This window comes from Zeugodacus cucurbitae, chromosome 3, assembly GCF_028554725.1.
Source record: "Zeugodacus cucurbitae isolate PBARC_wt_2022May chromosome 3, idZeuCucr1.2, whole genome shotgun sequence".
Classification (NCBI taxonomy): Eukaryota; Metazoa; Arthropoda; class Insecta; order Diptera; family Tephritidae; genus Zeugodacus; species Zeugodacus cucurbitae.
Window position 1 is genome coordinate 27,098,920 of NC_071668.1, and position 19,759 is coordinate 27,118,678.

The window sequence follows — 19,759 nt, forward strand, 5'->3', positions numbered from 1 at the left end:
TTGGGAAATTGTGCGATTTTTTAATCCCTTATTTAACTTAAATTCGAAAAATTTGAAATCATAATTACTAGTTAAGTGTAATTTAATGGAGCACATTTTTATTTTAAAATATATTTTATACATGATTTTTTGGAATTCAGTTCATTGAGTGTATTTTGCGTAATATTTTCGAATTAAATTCTTAAATTAATTTTTTGATCAATTAAACTATTAATTCTCAGCGCGATCATTGTTGTACTTACTGGACATTGTCCAATGGGTACCCATTCGATGAGACTTGGGATCGTGGCAGATGCAAGTTGCCAAACCTGTATAGAGGAAGGCGAGGTGGAATCATTTAAGCATTTCCTTCTTCATTGTCCAGCTTTTGCCAGACTGAGGTTGAAACACCATGGAAGGCCCTTTTTCCGCGATCCTACCGAATTGGCTAGAATCGATATTAGCCGTCTTAAGAAATTTGTAACGGATTCCAAGCGTTTTGCTGAATCTTAAAGGTCCAGAGGGAGTTTTATTGGTACCACAATGGACAGCGCCGGGCTGACTAAGTGAGATCTTCTGTTTTCGCAGAGATCTGTCTACAAACCTAAACTAACCTAACTAAAGACAAATTTAATCAGGTGGCAACTTGAATTCTTATGTACAATTAGGGACATATAATCGGTTCACAACCACGCCTACTTCCTATATACCAGAACTTTGAAGTCGATTTGAATCGGTCTCTTTACAATATATAGTGTTAGCATTAATGAAGATATCGGAACAGAATAGCGTGGCATCGCCTTTCTAAATATCACCGAAATCGGACCATAATTCTTTAAGGCCCCATATATCGAACATGCGGACCTCAGAGCTTCTAATAAATTTTTTTTATAAGTAAGTCTCTCAGATATTTTGAAGAAATTCAGAGGGCATATTTTTCTTATAATAATATATCTCCATGCAAAAAATGTGTGAAATCGGGTCATAACTTCCCCTAGCTCCCATATAACTAATATTAGGGTTTTCAAACTTCCAATGGACTTTATGCCATATACATATGTATTGCCGAATATGTGGGTCCAACTGTATGTTATATTAATAAAATTAAATAAATAAATTGCGAGAGTATAAAATATTCCGTAACTTAGCCCTCCCTTACTTGTTGAAAACTGGTTTCTACAAATATTTCGTGAATATTTTTGTTAATATTTTATATAGATATTTTATGAAGAATCTCTCAGAAAACCTTAAAAAGAGAGTTAAGGAGGCATATTTTTTTATTTCAGACATCTTACTGTTCCGAGGAAAGTTTATACTCTCATATTTCTTAATGACCACTTGGCAGGTCGGGGCTTCTCAACTCGGTCGAGCCAAAGTATTCATAAAACATATAAGATATTATAAGTATCAATTCTTTGAACGTATTTATGAAATTAACCTCAGTTCACAGTGTACTTCCATGAAAAATTGAGGTTCACAATTCACAATTCACTGGAAAATATGAAGACACCCACTAAAATAGTGCGCCCTACCCACTGTTACCGCATTGTTAATGTTATCATAAAGAGACGAGTGATAATCGAAAATTCCCAAACAACAACAATAAATACATGCGAAAATGTGCACTTCCAAATGTTCGGACAGATGCCAACACGCAAGGTTGAATGTGTGACAACAATGTAGTTTACACTTGCATGTTGCAAAATTTTGTGGGTGGCATGTTGCATGTCTGTTATATTATTTTTATATCTCGCCACACTTGTTATTGCTTTTGCATGCATGCAACGACTGACGCACGCTGCTGCTGCTGCTCGTAATGTAGGTCTGTAGTTTGTTGGGTCGGTCGTCATCGTCGTTTGGGTTGCAGAGCAATTTGTAGCAGACGAGCGATGACGAATTTTTGTTCGTTTTTCTCCAAATTTTTTCTCGGTTTATATCTGTTTCATGTTTGTTGTTTTTCTATTTTACTTTTCATTTCTATTCATTTTAAGCGCTAACGCTTTGGACTTGCCAGCTTGCATGCCACATACAAATTTGTGTTCGGTTTTATCGCTGTGCTAACATTTGGACATTGTTGTTGGTTAGTGTTATATCACTTTTTACGGCCATGACAGACTTGACACACACACAATCGCACACTTGCAACACAATAGTTGCACAAATAAAGCACACACACAGACATTCAATTCAATTCTATTTCGGTTTAGGCACCTCCACGCTCAACTAGCCAGTGGCCGCAAAACTTTTGTTTCAACTTATTTCTATAAATTTGTTCGGATTTCGCTCTCGCACTCACCTCCAGCTCTCGGCACGGATCGATTACTTGCAGCGACATATTGTCCAAATGATTGCCGGATATGTTGAGATAGCGCAGCTGCTTGAACGGCACCAGCAGTCCCATCGGCAGCACTCCCATATCGGCTACGGAGAGATGTGTCAGCTGTGGTATGACCTGAAAATAGCAAGACAACAACAACAACAAGAATAAGAGCAACATAGATATAAATTAAATTCCGTAAGTGATAGCAATGAGCAGAGCATAGTGTGGTAATCGAATTTTGAGTAGTTGAGCAGGAAGTTGGGAATGTTTTATTGCAAGTTTTTATGTTGTTATTGTTGTGGCAAAGTTAAAGTTTTTATAGTTACGGTACTTAAACTGTGCAAACATAATATTTACGCATAGATAGTTGAAATAATTGCCAACCGAGATTAAATGTGATTACTTTAAAAGATTATGTGGTCTTGAATGTTTTGTACAATACAATGTGAGCAAATTGATATTTTTAAACGTAAGAGACAGCGTAATAAACCTGACAATTTTAATTATTTCGGGAAATAGGCGGTTGGGCATGATTACGAACTTTTCTGGATTTAATATGGGCAATATTTGGAGATAACAATTTCAATATCGATTTCTTTATTGAAATCATACTCTATATTCATCAGAGTGAGATGATTAAGATGATGACATTTTTAATACGTTTTATAGTTAAAATGAGAGGAAAGCAAATGCACAAGGCAATTTCTACATTTTGGGAAACACAATTTGGGTATTATTGAATAAAAGTTTATAAAATTGCAGTTACAGAGGGTCTTGTTTCTTGCTGTCAATAACAGTAGCCACATCTGCTTTCAGCAGTTCAGCGAACTGCACTAGTTCTCGACCTAGGTTGTTCTCCAAATCGTCTTCGTAACCACTGACCATACTTGAGACATTTTCCAACATCTGTTCTGTTTAAAGGGTTTAGCCAAAAACACCAGTAATTTTATGATATATGTAGTTCAATACGTTTCGTTTATAGCAGAACGTTGTCCAGGTGAGCGATTCTTAATGAGTTGGTCAGCCTCTGAGTTAGTCAGTCTAACGTTCCATGTCCAAGAACTTAACGAATCTTTCCACTGGTTCAGATGGTAGAATATAGCGCACTACCAGAGTCAGTTGGTCTACATGCGATATATCTGGAGTAGAATCCAATGAAACTGGGTAGTATTTGTATCTCTTAATTTCGCAAATAAATTGATATAGTACTTAATGTAATAAGATGAATGAATTTCTCACGTCAAAGCGTTAAATTGGACTATTAATTCTAACAAGCCTAAATAATTCCCATTGTGGGGGACCTAACGATTTCAGTACTACCCAGAAACACAAGACCTCGTTCAGCAAAAAGCTTTATCACTGTAATGATTCGTTTCAGGAGTAGCCTTAAATTTTTACGAAAAATTGATATTTTTATGGTCGGGCAGATGTTGTACCCGGTCACCAGTCGCGGGGCCTGCAGCGTTTGCTACTCTGGCTACATGGCGAATAATCCGGCACTGGTGTGTCCAATGATATCGATATTATATAGAAGATTATACCTTCTCTATTAAGTTCTGCCGCACGTATCATTTTTTCCAGCAATAGATTGAAAAAGTCGCATGATAGTGAGTTACCCGGTCTGAAACCTCTTTTGGTAGCGAACGGCAAGGAGATTTCCTTCCTGTTCCTGATGGAGCTTTTGTTTGCTTCAGTTTATACAGTTTTGCGGGGATACCAAATTCAGACATAGCGGCATAGATGCAGCTCCTTTTCGTGCGAACGGCCAGCTTTAAAATCAATGAAAAGGTATTGTGTATCGATTATTTTCTCTCAGTTTTTTCCAAGATTTGGCACATGGTGAATAGCTGGTCAATTGTAGATTTTCCAGGTCTAAAGCCACACTGATAAAGTTCAATGAGTTCGTTGACGGTGGGCTTTAGTCTTTCATACAGTACACTCGATAGAACCTTATTTGTGATATTGCTCATCCCACGGGAATTGGCGCATACTCTGAGGTGTCCATTTTTGTGGATTGGTCCATTTTTGTACCTTATTTGAATAGCTCGGTCGGCAATATATCGACCCCCACCGCTGAAAACATGTGTTGATCGATGACTGAAAAGTTAAAAGCTGTTTGAATTTATTACGAAAAACTAAGCAAGCCAAGCACCCCTTCCTTGTCCGTAAAAATGCGATGCGAGTGTAAATCCAAATGTTTCCTAGTTAGACCTAATAGTCAAAAGTGTAAAATTCCACAAACAGAGAGGCAGTAATTCCTAGGCAGGATTTGTACTTTTCAGAACATAAATACTAATCCATATACGCAAACATTAAAAGGGGGGGGGTTAACTTTTTTTTATTTATTTTTTTTCTGAACCATCAACATCTCCAGAATATTGTGTGAAAGTTTTAGGTCATTCGGCGGAAAACTAACGAAGTTACAGCAGGTTGATTAACGGTACCTCCAGCTACCTGCGCTGAGTGTACAAAACTTTGAATTGATTTTACCAAATATGCCATTTTTAAAGTCGGTGACCAGCCTACAGAAAAAACTACTGCATAGATGGTTTTGAAATTTTGAACAAATATTCTACATATATATAGCTCTCGAATGACGTCAACTTTTTCCAAAAATTTTAATTACTATCAATTTTACAATAACAAATAGGTCGATTTTTCGTACCATAAATTGAAAAATTTAAAAAAAACTCGACGTCAATTGAAAGATAAACTAATAAACTAAAGAAAGCATTTTGATTTTTTGGTTTCGGATGATCCAGTGATGCTGTAGGCTGATCACCGCGCAACAACTTTTTTCGAGGTTCCTGTTTCTTGATTATCATTTGAAGAACCTTATTAGAATAAATATATTAATAACCTGAGCATAAGTACGCATTTAGTTCTGAAATCCATCTTTCGACATAAGAATTATTTGTCTATTGGATCGCATATTGTTTCTAAAAAAGGTTAGGAATCCATGAATAAAAACTATCAAAGCTATAGCGTTGGACTTAAACTAATTTAAATATTTTTTTTTGTAATTTTTATTGCAAATATTTAAAGCTCCTCAAAATACATTCCGCTAATATTCAACTGTTAATTGTCTCTCTATGCTCCCCATCTATACACCTCTAAATTCTCATACGTCCGTCAATCAACTACAACCAGTTGGTTAATTCAAAATCGTTTCCACATTTCTGTGTTCATGAGATATTTGTTGGTATCCCACTCACCTCGAACGTTTCTCGCATGTCATGCAAATTCATCTGCACATTGCCGCTAATATTCAACGTTTGCAAATTGCTCAGTCGGCGCACTGATTGTGGCTCCAGTCGCACCAGCTTGTTGTATGACAAATCCAGGAACGTCAAATTACCCAAATGTTTAAACGAGTCATTGGGCACTTTCGCCAGCCGATTGTACGACAAGTCTGTAAATAGGAAATATGAAGTGCGACAGTAGTGTTGCAGGCTTTTAGGCGCACTAGCGCACAATTGCGCACAACGCATTGTTGTATTGTAAACAAACTTACCCAAATGTTGCAGAACCTTTTGATTGCGAAACAGCTCGTCAACAACGACTGACAGTTGATTGCCGTCAAGTAGGACTTTGGTGAGATTTTTGACGTCGCGAAACTCGTCCTTGTCGAGGAATTTGAACTGAAATGGGAGGAAAAATTGCCAAAGCATGGTTGGAAAATTCAAATGACGGTCAATAATTCACAATGAAATGATGTTTGCCAACATTAAAGGAATTCAGTGGAATTCAAGCAAAAACGAAAGAAAGTCAATAGTCATTGTCTGCAAGGGGAGTAATGACTCGCAACCAAAAGCGATGACTTGCGAAAGTCAACATAACAATGAGTTTAAGGTATGGCTTTGTGAGTTCATAAAAATCATACACAGACACAGACACACACTGATGCAAATGATTACGTTCTTAAATTTTCCACGCTTACCTCATTACGTCCCAGATCCAGTTCTTGCAACATCGGCAATAAGTTATACAACTGCGGATTGATTTTCTTCAATTGACAATTACGGCATTTGAAAATGCGCAGCTCCTGTGGATGGCAAAAAATAAAAACAATGGATGAACACACGGTGAGAGCAATAGAAAGTAAAATGAAACATTTGCTTGAATTGGTTTTTCATTTGCGTTTAACGTTAATGTGTCGCATGTGTGCTTTTTAGAAAGCAATTCGGCAAATTTCTTCGAACTCAAATGACAGTAGAAGAATTATAAAAACAGCTTACCGGCAAATCGAGAAATACATCCGGCGGCAGATCTTGTAACGGATTTCCGCTCAGATCCAGATATTTCAATTTGTTGAGCAGGAAAAATGTGCGCGGAACCAATTCCAGTATTGAATTATCAGCCAAATTGAGTCGCTTGAGTTCCTGGAAATGCAAGAAAAATAAATTGTATCAAAATATCCGGAGAGATCTTTGTTAAATTTAGAAAGTATTTCTCAAAAAGAAATAAATTAATAAAAATAATATTATTTATCAATATTTATAATTACGGCTTGGACTTCTGGAGACGTAGTAGATAACATACGCTTACAAAGAATCTTCAATAATATTTGATTATCGAAAGAGTTAGGTCTAGTATATCCAGGATATGAGTGAGTGTAATACTCAATTTTTTTAAGGTATCTATCTTAAGGCTGATATAAATATAATAAATATAATCGCCAAGCGCTGATACTGCTTAATGCAAAGTCTCTTGGTCCTCTCAATGAGTCCAATTGGGGGATAAACTATGTATTTCAAAGGATCGTTTTGAGGACCCCTCTACCAAACCAAAGGCGGCTGGCATGCAGCATCCGATTGCGACGCTTAAGGCAGAAGCGGATTGTCATGGCCAGCATTGGGGCAACTCGTTAATCGACATTTCCGCCTTCGGTCTGAACAAGTTGTTCGATGATGAGAGGGACGAAAGCAACCCCAGTGCAGAACTAGCGAAACTGTAGAAAAGTCAGGGAAATGAAGTTTCTCCAGATTAACGTGTAGCATACAAACGCCGCTTCAGTAGAGTTATTGCTCTGTATGGTACGCGACGGAGTTGATGTCGTCCTTCTAATTCTAATTTCTGATTTCAGACTGGAAGGCTCCAGGGGTCCATTCTTTTTCTCCTTTCAAAGGTACATCCGGTTTAGTCTGGACGAAACGCGTCTACCCAGCAAATTGTATAGAAATTTTAGGAACACAAACTGGAACCTTTACTCCAAAAGGCTCCGACTAGTGTGTAGGGCCCTGAAAACCGGCCGCTTCGACTTTGTTCGAGGCTATGGATTACCACCATGTCGCCGAGCCTAGCCCTGGCGGTCTTTTCTCCGCTCTTATATGTACATTCAAGAGAGATTTGGGAGGGTAGGAGGTAGGAGCCGCTGGAAGAGAGGCGCGTTGATATTTTTTACGAATGTGTCGAAATTAGTGGGGAAGGTTGGGAGCTGAATTTATTTTGGAATGTCCCGCCTTTGCTAGATCTAGGCAAACGTTTTTGGGGTAAGCAACCTCTTCAGATTTGTAATGTTCTTAATAGTCTAGGTGTGCTTCCTTTTGGGGAACAAATGTCGAACATAACCTAACCTAAATAATTTGAGCTCTAAAAATGAAATTTAAAGCTAAAAGCTTAAATCTAAGCAGAATTAACAAACTGGTGAAGTAATTTGTTATCCTTCTCTTACGATGCATATATGTATGTATATACTTAAGCCCTCGTTAGCCTTCGCTTAGAAAACTATTTTCTTGTCTACAGGAAAGATGAAATTTTCGCTTTTTGTTAAGCTATAATTTGTGACCGCAATTTATATTTCCCGAAAGCTTTCTTTATACTCAAGATTTCACACAAAATTTTCGAAATGGTAGGTGGCTCATAAATTTCAGTTTAGTTTCCTTTGCTTTGCGCTCATTCATCAAACACTCTATCCTTATTAATCCATAGTAATCGCTAATAAATATCTTTCGAACTATAAATGCGGGAACTCTGTAAAATATTGTAAGCGGAAGCTTTGCCATCGAAGACAAATTAAAAAAAGTAGAGATGAGGCAGACAATTTTCGACTCGCTATTCATTTTACGAGAACGGGGCACTAGAAAATCTTGGAGCAGTGCAAGTATGCACTTACTTACTAAGTGCGGGTCAGCGCAAACAATGCGATGGCGAATAAGAACTGTGCAGGAAATGGAAAGGTGGAAAGAAAGTAGATAACTGATTTTTTGGGGTATATGAACCACAGAGTATATTTGTAAAGAATGATTTTAAGTTACAGCAGATTTACTCATATCAGTAAGTCACTAAGTATATCAAGGAGAGTAATTGAAAATATTTTTTAAGAATAAAATTTCCTACAAGGATACAACTGACCGTACGACCAGTGCTGAGCGCACGGCTAAGAGCAGCTGCATGCTGAATGTTGAGTACCGTTAACTAGATGCAGAGCGAAGAAACATAATGTGTACATTGCAGCGTGCAATACAAGAACAACGCGAAACGGAGGGAAAAGCAAACACAGAATGCATGAGTAAGGAAATAAAACAAAATAACACGCGAAATTTATTACCGCCCACGTTCGGGTGATAAAAAACCGGTGAATAAGACAGCAGCGGGCGATGGGGTAAGGCGGCAAAGCAAGATGGGCATTATTGGCAGTTTAAACGAAACGAACGTAAATACAAGCTTAAAGCCAGCACAGTGCAGTGGAGGCGGACGCTGGCTTTCGGTTGCTAAGCGCTGATTGAATCCGCATAAAACATACATACATACATAGTATACCCGCAGTCAAGTCACCGGCCAATCGCCTTGGCTGTGCCATGCGATAATTACATTAAGTTGGAATTTACGCATTTTCCATCCGCATTCTGATGAATTTTTAAGTGAATGCTCAAGGCAAAACAAAAAGAAAATATATTCGAGAGGCAATCACAGCGCAGCGCAAATTAAACATTAAACGGTTGGTTTGCTTGGCCAGCTGATTGACTTTCTCTTTATGGCATATTCTACGCTCTCAAGGTTGTTAAGATGTTTACAATATTTGTTGTTGTTATTTGATACTTACAGTTAAATGATCAAACGTTGTGCTGGATATGTTTAGTATCTTATTCTTGGACAAGTCCAACTCGTGCAAATAATTCTGTCCTCGGAAGTTGTTGCGATTTACATTTGTGATGTTGTTTCTTGAAAAATCTGTGTGGAAAAATAAAATAATGTTTATTTGATTAATTTAAGTTTATTTTATTTATGGATTTCAATACTTAAATTATGCTGTAAATTTACATTTTAAAATTTATGATGAATTTTTACGCCCCATATTGTAACTTTTCCGCCTTAATTTTAGAAAATTTCATTCATTTACTTATTGTTGAATATATGCTTAAATTTATTGCCTCTAAGCGAATGAAAAGGTTTTTGTTAAATGCAAATTCCAATTCCAATGAAGTACAACATTTTAGACAAATTTGTTCCATGGAGGATGGTTTAAAAGTTCCGATGGTATTTTGTATTTGTCAAATTCTCATAAAATTTCTTAAGGGCTAAGAGGCAACTAAAGGGTGATTCATTTCGAGGTTCCCTTCTTTTTCAAGAATAAAACACATACAATTCCAATTTCGTTGGGAATGTTTATTATCATTCGAAAAAGCATTCTTTGGTATTTGTTTTTTAACCATTATCTCTATCAAATATTGACCGCGGTTACGTCTCAGATCCATTGAGTCTAATTTTCACTGACTCGTTTGAGCATTTCGACTGGTAACTGGTGAATGACGCGCGTATTTTTTTGCTTCAAGGCCGGAATCGAAGTGGGATTGTCCGCATAGACTTTACATTGTACATATCTCCACAGGAAAATGTCTAACCATGTGATATCACATGATCTTGGTGGCCAATCGATTAGCCCCAAAATGTGAAATTATCTGCTCACCGAAGTGTTCTCTCAATAAATCCATTGATTAATGCGATGTGTGGGAAGTGGCGCCATCTTGTTGAAACCAAATGTCGCCGAGATCACGAGCTTCAATTTCAGGCATCAAATAGTGGATTACTGTGGCGCGATAACGGTCGCCATTGACGTTAACGTTCTCACCGGCATCATGTTTGAAGAAATATGGTCAAATGATTCCCCCGGCCCACAAACCACACCAAACCGTTGTTTTTATACTCTCGCAACCTGTTGCACAGAGTATAATAGTTTTGTTCACATAACGGTTGTTTGTGTCACTAAGAAATATAAGAGTTAGATATGGGGTAATATATGGGGTTATATATATATAAATGTACAGGATGACGAGTGGATTTGAAATCCGGATGTCTGTCCGTCCGTATGTCCGTGCAAACGATAACTTGAGTAAAAATTAAGATATCTTAATGAAACTTGGAACACATGTTCCTTGGCAGCCTGAGGAGGTTGCTTTCGAAATCGGTCCACTGCCACGCCCACAAAATGGTGGAAACCAAAAACCTATACAGTGTCATAACTAAGCCATATATAATGTTATGAAAATGAAATTTGGAACATTGGATCCCATTAAGGAGGGGCACATGTAGATGTAATTTTTTTTGGAAAAGTGGGCGTGACCCGCCCCCAAATAGGTTTTTGTATATAACTCGCAAACCAATAAAGCTATATAAACCAAACTTTCTGCAGTCGTTTATTTCAGCCATTTCATACAGTCCAAAAATGAAAGAAATTGGATAATAACCACGCCCACCTCCCATACAAAGGTTAGATTGAAAGTACGTTAACTCACTAACGAAAAATGTCAGAAACACCAAATTTTACATAAGAAATGGCAGAAGGAAGCTGCACTGAGATTTTTTTACAAAATGGAAAATGGGTGTGGCATCGCCCACTTATGGGTCAAAAACCATATCTCAAAAACTACTCAACAGATTTCAATGAAATTCGGTATATAACACTTTCTTGACACCCTGATGACACTGGTGGAATATGGGCGAAATCGGTTCACAACTACGTCTACTTCCCATATAACCCAATTTTGAATTCTTTTGATTCGTTCACTTTATAATACATATATACATTAGGAACAAATGAAGATAGCGGAATAAAACATTACACAAGTACTGTATTTGAGCTGTGACATCACTTGTGAAAAAATTGTCAAAATCGAACCATGACTTTTCAAGGCCCCTGATATCGATCATGAAGAACTCAGTGCCTAAGGGTAATTTTTCACCGAAAATATGGTAAATCCCTCAGATATTTTTATGTAATTCATTCCCTCTGAATTTTTTTCTTATAACAGTTTCTCTCTGTACCTGAAATGGTAAAAATCGGGTCATAACTTCCCCCAGATCCCATATACCTAATATTCTATTTATGATGATTTTCGTTATTATATTGAACTTTTTACCGAATATATGGGTCGAATTGTGTTATCTTTATAAAATTACGTCAATAAATTGCGAGAGTATAAAATGTTCGGTTACACCCGAACTTAGCCCTTCTTTACTTGTTTCTGAATAAAATGATAGCTCTTGAATCTCTTCAGATTGCTCTTCGTCCTAAATGCGGGTATGTAATCCCATTGATTTGGAACTTTTCAAGATCCCATAGAGCGAAGCGATGTCGCTTGAAAAGGTCGAGCGGTTTCAGTTCTTGCACAAGCTGTTGTTTGGACACTGCCAATCTAAGATCTCGACATAATATGCGCAAAGTCGTTCCATACGTCAGTTCGAGTAGCTGCGGTCAATTCGATTGAATATTGTCCAATAATATCGTTCACTAATAATTTCAGCAAGCTTAATGCTATGCATTGTTAATACTTTAATTAAGCTTCGAATAGATTGAAGTAACAAATAATTAAATGAAAATATAAATTATTTGAATTTTAACAATGATTGCATATATACATATAAAGCGACAAACAGCGAAACAATTTCAATGCTTGTGAGCTAAGAAAAAACTGAATGAGATAAATACTAGAAAATAACTACTGCGTTTTCACTATTTTTAAGTTTCCAGTAAATTCGTTGATTTCACTCACTGCTATCGAGTCCGCATTCTCAATCTTATGCGCTTTCAAAGCGAAGTCAGGTACACAAACTGCCAAAGTGCACTTTACAAAACACAGAAATTCGCTTATTTCATTACCGAAATGACTTTTGACTTGATTTAACTGAACTCTTTTTCACGACATTGAATCGCTAACTTACTGTGCCATCTTCCGCCACATACTCACCAACATACTACAAACAAGCCGAGTATTGAATGTTGCTCATACGCCGCGTTGCCCCGTCGCCGTACTCGCTATTCTCGCCGTACAAATGGTGAATGACATAAACCCTTTATTTGTTTAAAACTTATACACATGTGACTGCAACGCCCACAGCGACAAATGTATTTACGGCGCATGCAGTCAGCAAAGCTGGCGGCGGTAGGGGTGCGGGTGTGATATACAATTCCATTTTTTTTCGCCGCTCAGCTGCTGAATTTTCACTTTTGCTGACACAGACAAAGGCAATCATTTTGAATTCCATTAAATGCGTACAATAACTGTAAAAACGATGCGCACTTTCGGCCATATAATCTTTTATTTATCTTCCTTTTCGGTATTTCCACGTTTTTTATGCCGAAAACAACGGTGTTTTCCTTGTCTATTTAGCGGTTTTATTTTTAAAATTTCATTGCTCTTTTTACTACGGCTTGTGCCTTTATCTGCTGTTGGAAGTTCGTCGTTTTATTTTTTTTTTGACAGGCAAACGTGGTGATATTAAATTTAAATTGCTGCAGTTTTAAAATGAATGCAACGACTGTGATTTTTAAAGCGAAATGCTCTAGCAGATGACAAAAAATGTCGTTAGCTGACCTTTGCAAATATTATGATGAGAAAGTCGGGTTCGTTGCATACTCTGGACTGAACAAAGGACTGAAATTGAGATATGCTGCAGTACTTTATACTTCACATAATAATCTTATATACGTATGTATATTAGAAAGTAGGATTAACATTGTTCCGGAAGCACCGCTTTGGACAGCGACATAAATATTTAAATCAAAATGTAATTTAAAATACCTACTAAGCCGATGAAGAACGCGTTAAAATTAATTATATTGTGTTGAAAACTTCGCCAATAGAATGTAGTAAAATATAATTATATTTCACTTTTACTTAGATAATTTATTTAGATTTTTTATTGACAATAATTGTACATATTATATAATAGTATTAATCGTGTTTTTTTAAAAAAGCTCTTTGTCTTTATTTTCTTATGATTGCTAAACTCAACCAAGTCCTATTTAACATAATTTCCAGACAATGAAAAAAACTAAATAATATTATTAACTTAGTAGAAGGAAACATATATATAGGTTTTATCCTAATGGATCTAATTTGGTAGAACATAACATTTCTTTCTCCATCCGTCTACCAAACTCGGCTAGCATCTTTCAAGAATAGAGAAGGTCTGTGAAGCTCTATTGGCTACAACAACGATTAATTCCAGCATAATACATAAGTTCAAAAAGGCACTGAAGTCACTAGAAGACAATTACCAACTTTACTTGATCTGGGTTCCCGGCCACAGAAACATTTTCGGTAACGAATAAACAGATGAATTGGCAGAAGCAGGAGCCTTTCTAGATGAACCCGAAGCAGAGTTAACACCATGCCCGGTAGGATCGATCAGGAGAAAGCTCAGCACACAATTTAAACAATTAGCTAAGTACAGGTGGAAAAATTCCACCAATTGTAAAATAACGAAACAGATATGGCCAAAATATGATAGAAGAACTCGGTTCTTATTAAATAAGTCCAGGAAAAGTATTTTCAGATTTACAGCTACTATATCGGCGCATTGGTCATTTGGAGAACATGCAATGAAAATGGGCATACCCCATAATAACATTTGTCGAGGCTGTGAACTAGAAGGGAATAAGGAAACAATTTTCAACATTATATGTGAATGCCCAGACTTAACGCAGATCCGACACAGGATATTTGGAATCCATCATGTATCAAACTTTGAATGGATGTCTACTAAAAAGATATCGGACATAAGTAGCATAATCTAAATCATAAAATGGTTTAACGGAACCATTCTCCAGATTTTTATGATGGTGTTCTAAAAAAAGCTAAATTTTAATCCATGATTTTTCCAATATGAGGTAAATCGACCACATAATTATGCTGTCAATAAGGTGTGTGAAATTGCTTAAGAAACACATCTTTTTGGCATTGTCATATCGAGATCTACAATGAGTCAAATTGGAGTCATATATAATTGCTGAGTAAAGAGCAATGTTTCATTCCAAAGCAATTATCAAGGATGTTAGACACAAGTCAGTAAAATCTGTAGAAACACAAAAAACCTTGTTCGAGGATACACAATTAACAGATAGGCACACAAGATAGTAGAAACGAGGAACAAATTGAAATAACCTCAGAACATTGTCTGTTTGGTTATCCAATTGAACTATAGGGATCATGATTGCTGAAGCGAATATTGCCATAAATAACTTATCTTATCCATACTATATAGCCAAGTTGTCATAAAACTTTGCTAAAGAACAGCATTGAACCTTCGAGGATTCCACCACACATTAAATTGAAAATTAATGTAACGTTTACAATGTATGTGTATGTGATTGGCGTTGCAACCGTTTAGCCGGTTATAGCCGAATCGACGATAGTGCGCCATCTCTCTCTCTCCTTCGCAGTTCGGCGCCTTCCCCTTCCTCGGCTTCCTCCGGCGGGTACTGCATCGAACACTTTCAGGGCTGGAGTGTTTTCGTAAATTCGGACAACATGACCTAGCCAGCGTAGCCGCTGTCTTTTTATTCGCTGAACTATGTCAATGTCGTCGTATAACTCGTACAGCTCAGCGTTCCATCGCCTGTGGTATTCGCCGTTGCCAATGTTCTTAGGACCATAAATCTTGCGCAAAATTTTCCTCTCGAAAACTCCTAGTGTCGTCTCATCTGATGTTGACATCGTCCAAGCTTCTGCACCGTAAAGCAGGACGGGAATGATAAGCGACTTGTAGAGCTTGATTTTGGTTCGTCGAGAGAGGACTTTACTGTTCAATTGCCTACTCAGTCCAAAGTAGCATCTGTTGGCAAGAGATATTCTGCGCTGGATTTCGAGGCTGACATTGTTCGTGTTGTTGATGCTGGTTCCCAGGTATACGAAATTATCTACGACCTCGAAGTTATGACTGTCAACCAAGGAGCCAAGACGCGAATGCGCCGACTGTTTGCTTGATGACAGGAGATATTTCGTCTTGTCCTCATTCACCTCCAGACCCATTCGCTTCGCCTCCTTATCCATGCGGGAAAAAGCAGAACAAACGGCGCGGTTGTTGCTTCCGATGATATCAATATCATCGGCGTACGCCAGGAGCTGTACACTCTTGTAGAAGATTGTACCTTCTCGGTTTAGCTCTGCAGCTCTTATAATTTTTTCCAGCATCAGGTTAAAGAAGTCGCACGATAGTGAGTCACCTTGTCTGAAACCTCGTTTGGTATCGAACGGCTCGGAGAGGTCCTTCCCAATCATGACGGAGCTTTTGGTGTTGCTCAACGTCAACTTACACAGCCGTATTAGTTTTGCGGGGATACCAAATTCAGACATCGCGGCGTAAAGGCAGCTCCTTTTCGTGCTGTCGAAAGCAGCTTTAAAGTCGACAAATAGATGGTGTGTGTCGATCCTTTTTTCACGGGTCTTCTCCAAGATTTGGCGCATGGTGAATATCTGGTCAGTTGTTGATTTTCCAGGTCTAAAGCCACACTGATAAGGTCCAATCAGTTTGTTGACGGTGGGCTTTAGTCTTTCACACAGTAGTTTACAATGAGCAAGCAATAATTTGGGCTTCATTCAATGGATCGGTGGTAGTATGAGCTTACTCTTCGGAACGGCTTCATTCCGTTGGAGATACTGGGGGTTTTAAATTCCAACTACGCTCTTTATGCGAATATAGGTCGAAATCTCTATCACTAAAACTCATCGTCCATTTTCGAAATTTCGTAACCTTCTACATCTAATGCTTTGTTCATGGTTGACGAACCAGATGATCTATTTAATTTGTACATATGTATATTATATTTACATATATTGACGACACAAAATTCAAACGATAAGGTATCTATTATTTCGTCACTTCTAGGTCCAACGAGTATGTGGCATAACAAAGTGAAGTTTGTAATGAATGTAACTATATATTGCTGTCGTTGAAGCGTAAAGTTAAGTCACTTCTAATAAATACTATAATTATTTTGTGACAAATGTTAATCAAATCGATACATATTTCATACATATACATATAGAGATTTTTATGTAAATATCTTAAACAATGATTTATGTCTCATATTAAAGTCACAAGTTTTTCTTTGGGAAGTGAAACATGTATTCACAAGCAATTTCTCATAACGAAAGCTTACATTTTAACTAATTTCGGAATGTTTAACATTCGTATCATGCCCTGCAGTAACCAGCAGTAGCTATGGCACTTCGTAAAACATTTCTTATTAACACCGTAATCTCTTCGCAATTATTGCCGCACAATGTAAAAAGACAAAATGGAATACAATTCACACAACCAAGCACTTCTTTTGATTTCCGTTATTTCGATTTCGCTCTTATTTCCCTTCTTAGGCTATTAAACTGGCATTGCCTTTGCGTTGAGAGGAAACTCGTTAATTTTACGATATTAAATGCGATTGTAAAACGCCTTTCGTGTGAATTCAATAAGCTACCTCAGCGCTGACCCAAAACCGTCTCACCAGCACTACATATGAACAGTGGACCTGCTGCAAGTTTCTTTTAAATTTCTCTCCTTTTTCGGCTACATTTTGCACAACGGTCGTCATTTATTTAATGATTATTTTATGCAATCTTCCAATTTCACTTATTCACAATTTTCGCGTCTCGTGTCTCTGTGTGCCCAGCGTTGCTTTATGTGTTTTTCTTTATTTGTCGGCTTGTAAAAATTGAATCCTTGTAATCGCTGTCACTACATAAAGTTCATACGGTGTGTCCTTTTCTGTGGTGGTCGATTTTATGCGAAAACTATGTGTCTGCCTGTATGTGTGTGCTTGGCCATTTGCGTTTTCACTTAACTGTTGTAAGCGTTTGTTGTTGTTTTCTGTGTAAATTGATTTTGTTTTCATTTTTGGTACTTTTGATTGATTGTTGGCATTGTGCGCGCGTAAAACCCGATTTCTTACTTACGGATTTTATTTAAATTTTTTACATTCACGGCGTTAGCATTTATTGATACGAGCATTTCGCACATTCACAGTTACTTCAGCTTAATCCGTCGTATGTGCGCTTTGTTTTATTTTATAGATACACCCGCAATTTTACACCCATTTTTATCGTTTTTATCCAGTACAGTACTCACCCAGTATGCGCAGTTTTACTAAACCCCAGAAGCATTCGGAACCCATTGATGGGATTTGTGAGTCGGTGATGCGCAGCACCTCGAGATCCATGTACTTCTTGAAGAACTGGCTGATGGTGAGCGTGTTGCCTGGGCCTTTGATGATAATGACACGCACATCCTTGTCGATCTGGCTCACTGGTATAGCGCTTAGGCCACCTGCAACGAAAAAGAGTTACAAAATATGAGTTTGTTGTTGTAAATTGAGTTTATTTTTTGTTATTGCAAATTGATTTATTATTATCCATTACATGTGTGTTGTTTATAAAGCGGATAAAAATCCTCTGCTAATGAATGTTGGTGTGCGGCAGGTCATTTGTATTTTTACGATTTGGCAATAAGCGCAAAATTGGTATTGGTTGAGTATTTACGAGTTCAAAAGGTAGCAGGTGATTGTGGGTTAAACCCTTTACTTTCAAAGGGCTTATTGAAATGCATGAGTGTTAAAAATTTATGCCACTTTGCCTCAACGGTATTAGTAGTTCACATGTTTGTGGATGATATTTGATAAAAACCTATGATAATTTGTAACCTTTTGCTATGAATAAGGAAAGGCTCTTTCTGAAGCCTTCCGTGCGGATAAATAAATAGCAAACAACCAATCAAAAAGCGCAGTCTCCTTTCTCTGGTTAGTGATTGAATGCTTTTAAGGATAGCGTATTAATGTCTAGTTGAATTTTATAATTTGTAGCATGTTTGGGAGCCACTGTTATGGGATATGTGCTTACATTGAAGTCGAGGCAAAATGGAAAGTTATAGAATTTTCTTTTATAATATTTGTTGCCACACGGTCTATCCCACGTCCAAAATTAAGTAGTTTCATAATACAGATAACTTTAAAATAATACCGGCTTTAATGTTTGAGTTATGTACACTTGCTTTACAATTCCCTTTTGTAATTTTTTTGAATGAAACAGAAATAATTTATTTTTAATACATTTTCAGAGCTTTCTGAGCATGTCAGGTGGTTGAGTGATTACTTGCGACCGAAAATGTGTCTCGAGCTCATGTATGTCCGGTCATTACTAGCTTACCTCGTCTCCCAAATAACACTACCAACAACGTTCAGGTCAGTTAATGTACATCTTTTTAATAAGATTAGACATTCAAGCAATTGAACAGTTAACCAGGCTAGATAGTTTGTTGGGATTTGAAATTTTATACGAGTACACATGTCCCTTGGGACCATGAAAGGGTTGCTTGCTTGATGGGCAAATTCGGACCATTGCCACGCCCACAAAATGGCGAAAACCGAAAACACATACGGTCATAACTAAGCCATAAATAAAGTTATAAAAGTAAAATTTGGTACAAAGGATCGTCCTAATAAGAGCCATATTTGGATGTAATTTTTTTGGGGAAGTGGGCGTCGTCCCGCCCTCAAATAGGGTTTTTGTATATATCTCGCAAACCCATAAAACTGTATAAACCAAACTATGGATGTGACCTCAAATAGAGCAGACATGTTAAGACAGCTCGAAGAGCATGGGGAAAATAAGTCCTCATATTTGGAAGCGAATGAGACGTGTATGTCCAGACCTTTGGAAGCGCATGGAGAGATTTTGTTAACACAATTGGAAATGAATGAGGTGTCCTCAAAGTTGAAAGAGGACGAGTCGATGGAGGGGACCTTAAAAATGTCATCGACAAAAGATTTTGATATGAAGGAACCAAAATCTTAAGATGAAGCTCCAGTTCTGAAACGGCCAAAGAAAGAAGAAACGGCTGCAGTGGAACAGTTTTATGTTGGCTGGTTGCTTATATCGGGTATGGAAAAATAAAGAAGAACAAATCTCTTTCTTGGTTGGTCGGAAAGAAAGATTACATAAAGTTCGCAATGAGATGAACAAAGGTCCCAACCGAGAATTCTTAAGAATCAGGAAACCTTTAGTACCTCTGATGATCGACAAAAAAGGCTTTAATTTCCCAGAAAATACATAATATGGAGTGACGCGTCAAAACACAATAATTTTTGTACGGTTTTTTTGCGATTTTTTAATATAAAAGAAATAATAGATTTAATTAAGTTTTTTCCAAAAAGCAACATGTACGTCAACTTTTTATACTCTCGCAACA

General features: G+C 37.3%; 1 protein-coding gene across 2 annotated transcripts in view; it reads right to left on the bottom strand.

Annotated features, from left to right (window-relative positions):
• Nucleotides 1-19,759, bottom strand: part of LOC105212868 (toll-like receptor 6) — a 176,575-nt gene that overhangs the window by 16,705 nt on the left and 140,111 nt on the right. For both annotated transcript variants that reach the window (XM_011185192.3, XM_054226635.1), the window contains 7 exons: nt 17,645-17,842; nt 9,345-9,472; nt 6,538-6,681; nt 6,240-6,344; nt 5,814-5,940; nt 5,515-5,711; nt 2,276-2,431 (listed from right to left, as the gene is read on the bottom strand). In XM_011185192.3, the coding sequence (XP_011183494.1) occupies nt 2,276-2,431; nt 5,515-5,711; nt 5,814-5,940; nt 6,240-6,344; nt 6,538-6,681; nt 9,345-9,472; nt 17,645-17,842 (1,055 nt within the window). The remainder of the gene's footprint in view (nt 1-2,275; nt 2,432-5,514; nt 5,712-5,813; nt 5,941-6,239; nt 6,345-6,537; nt 6,682-9,344; nt 9,473-17,644; nt 17,843-19,759) is intronic.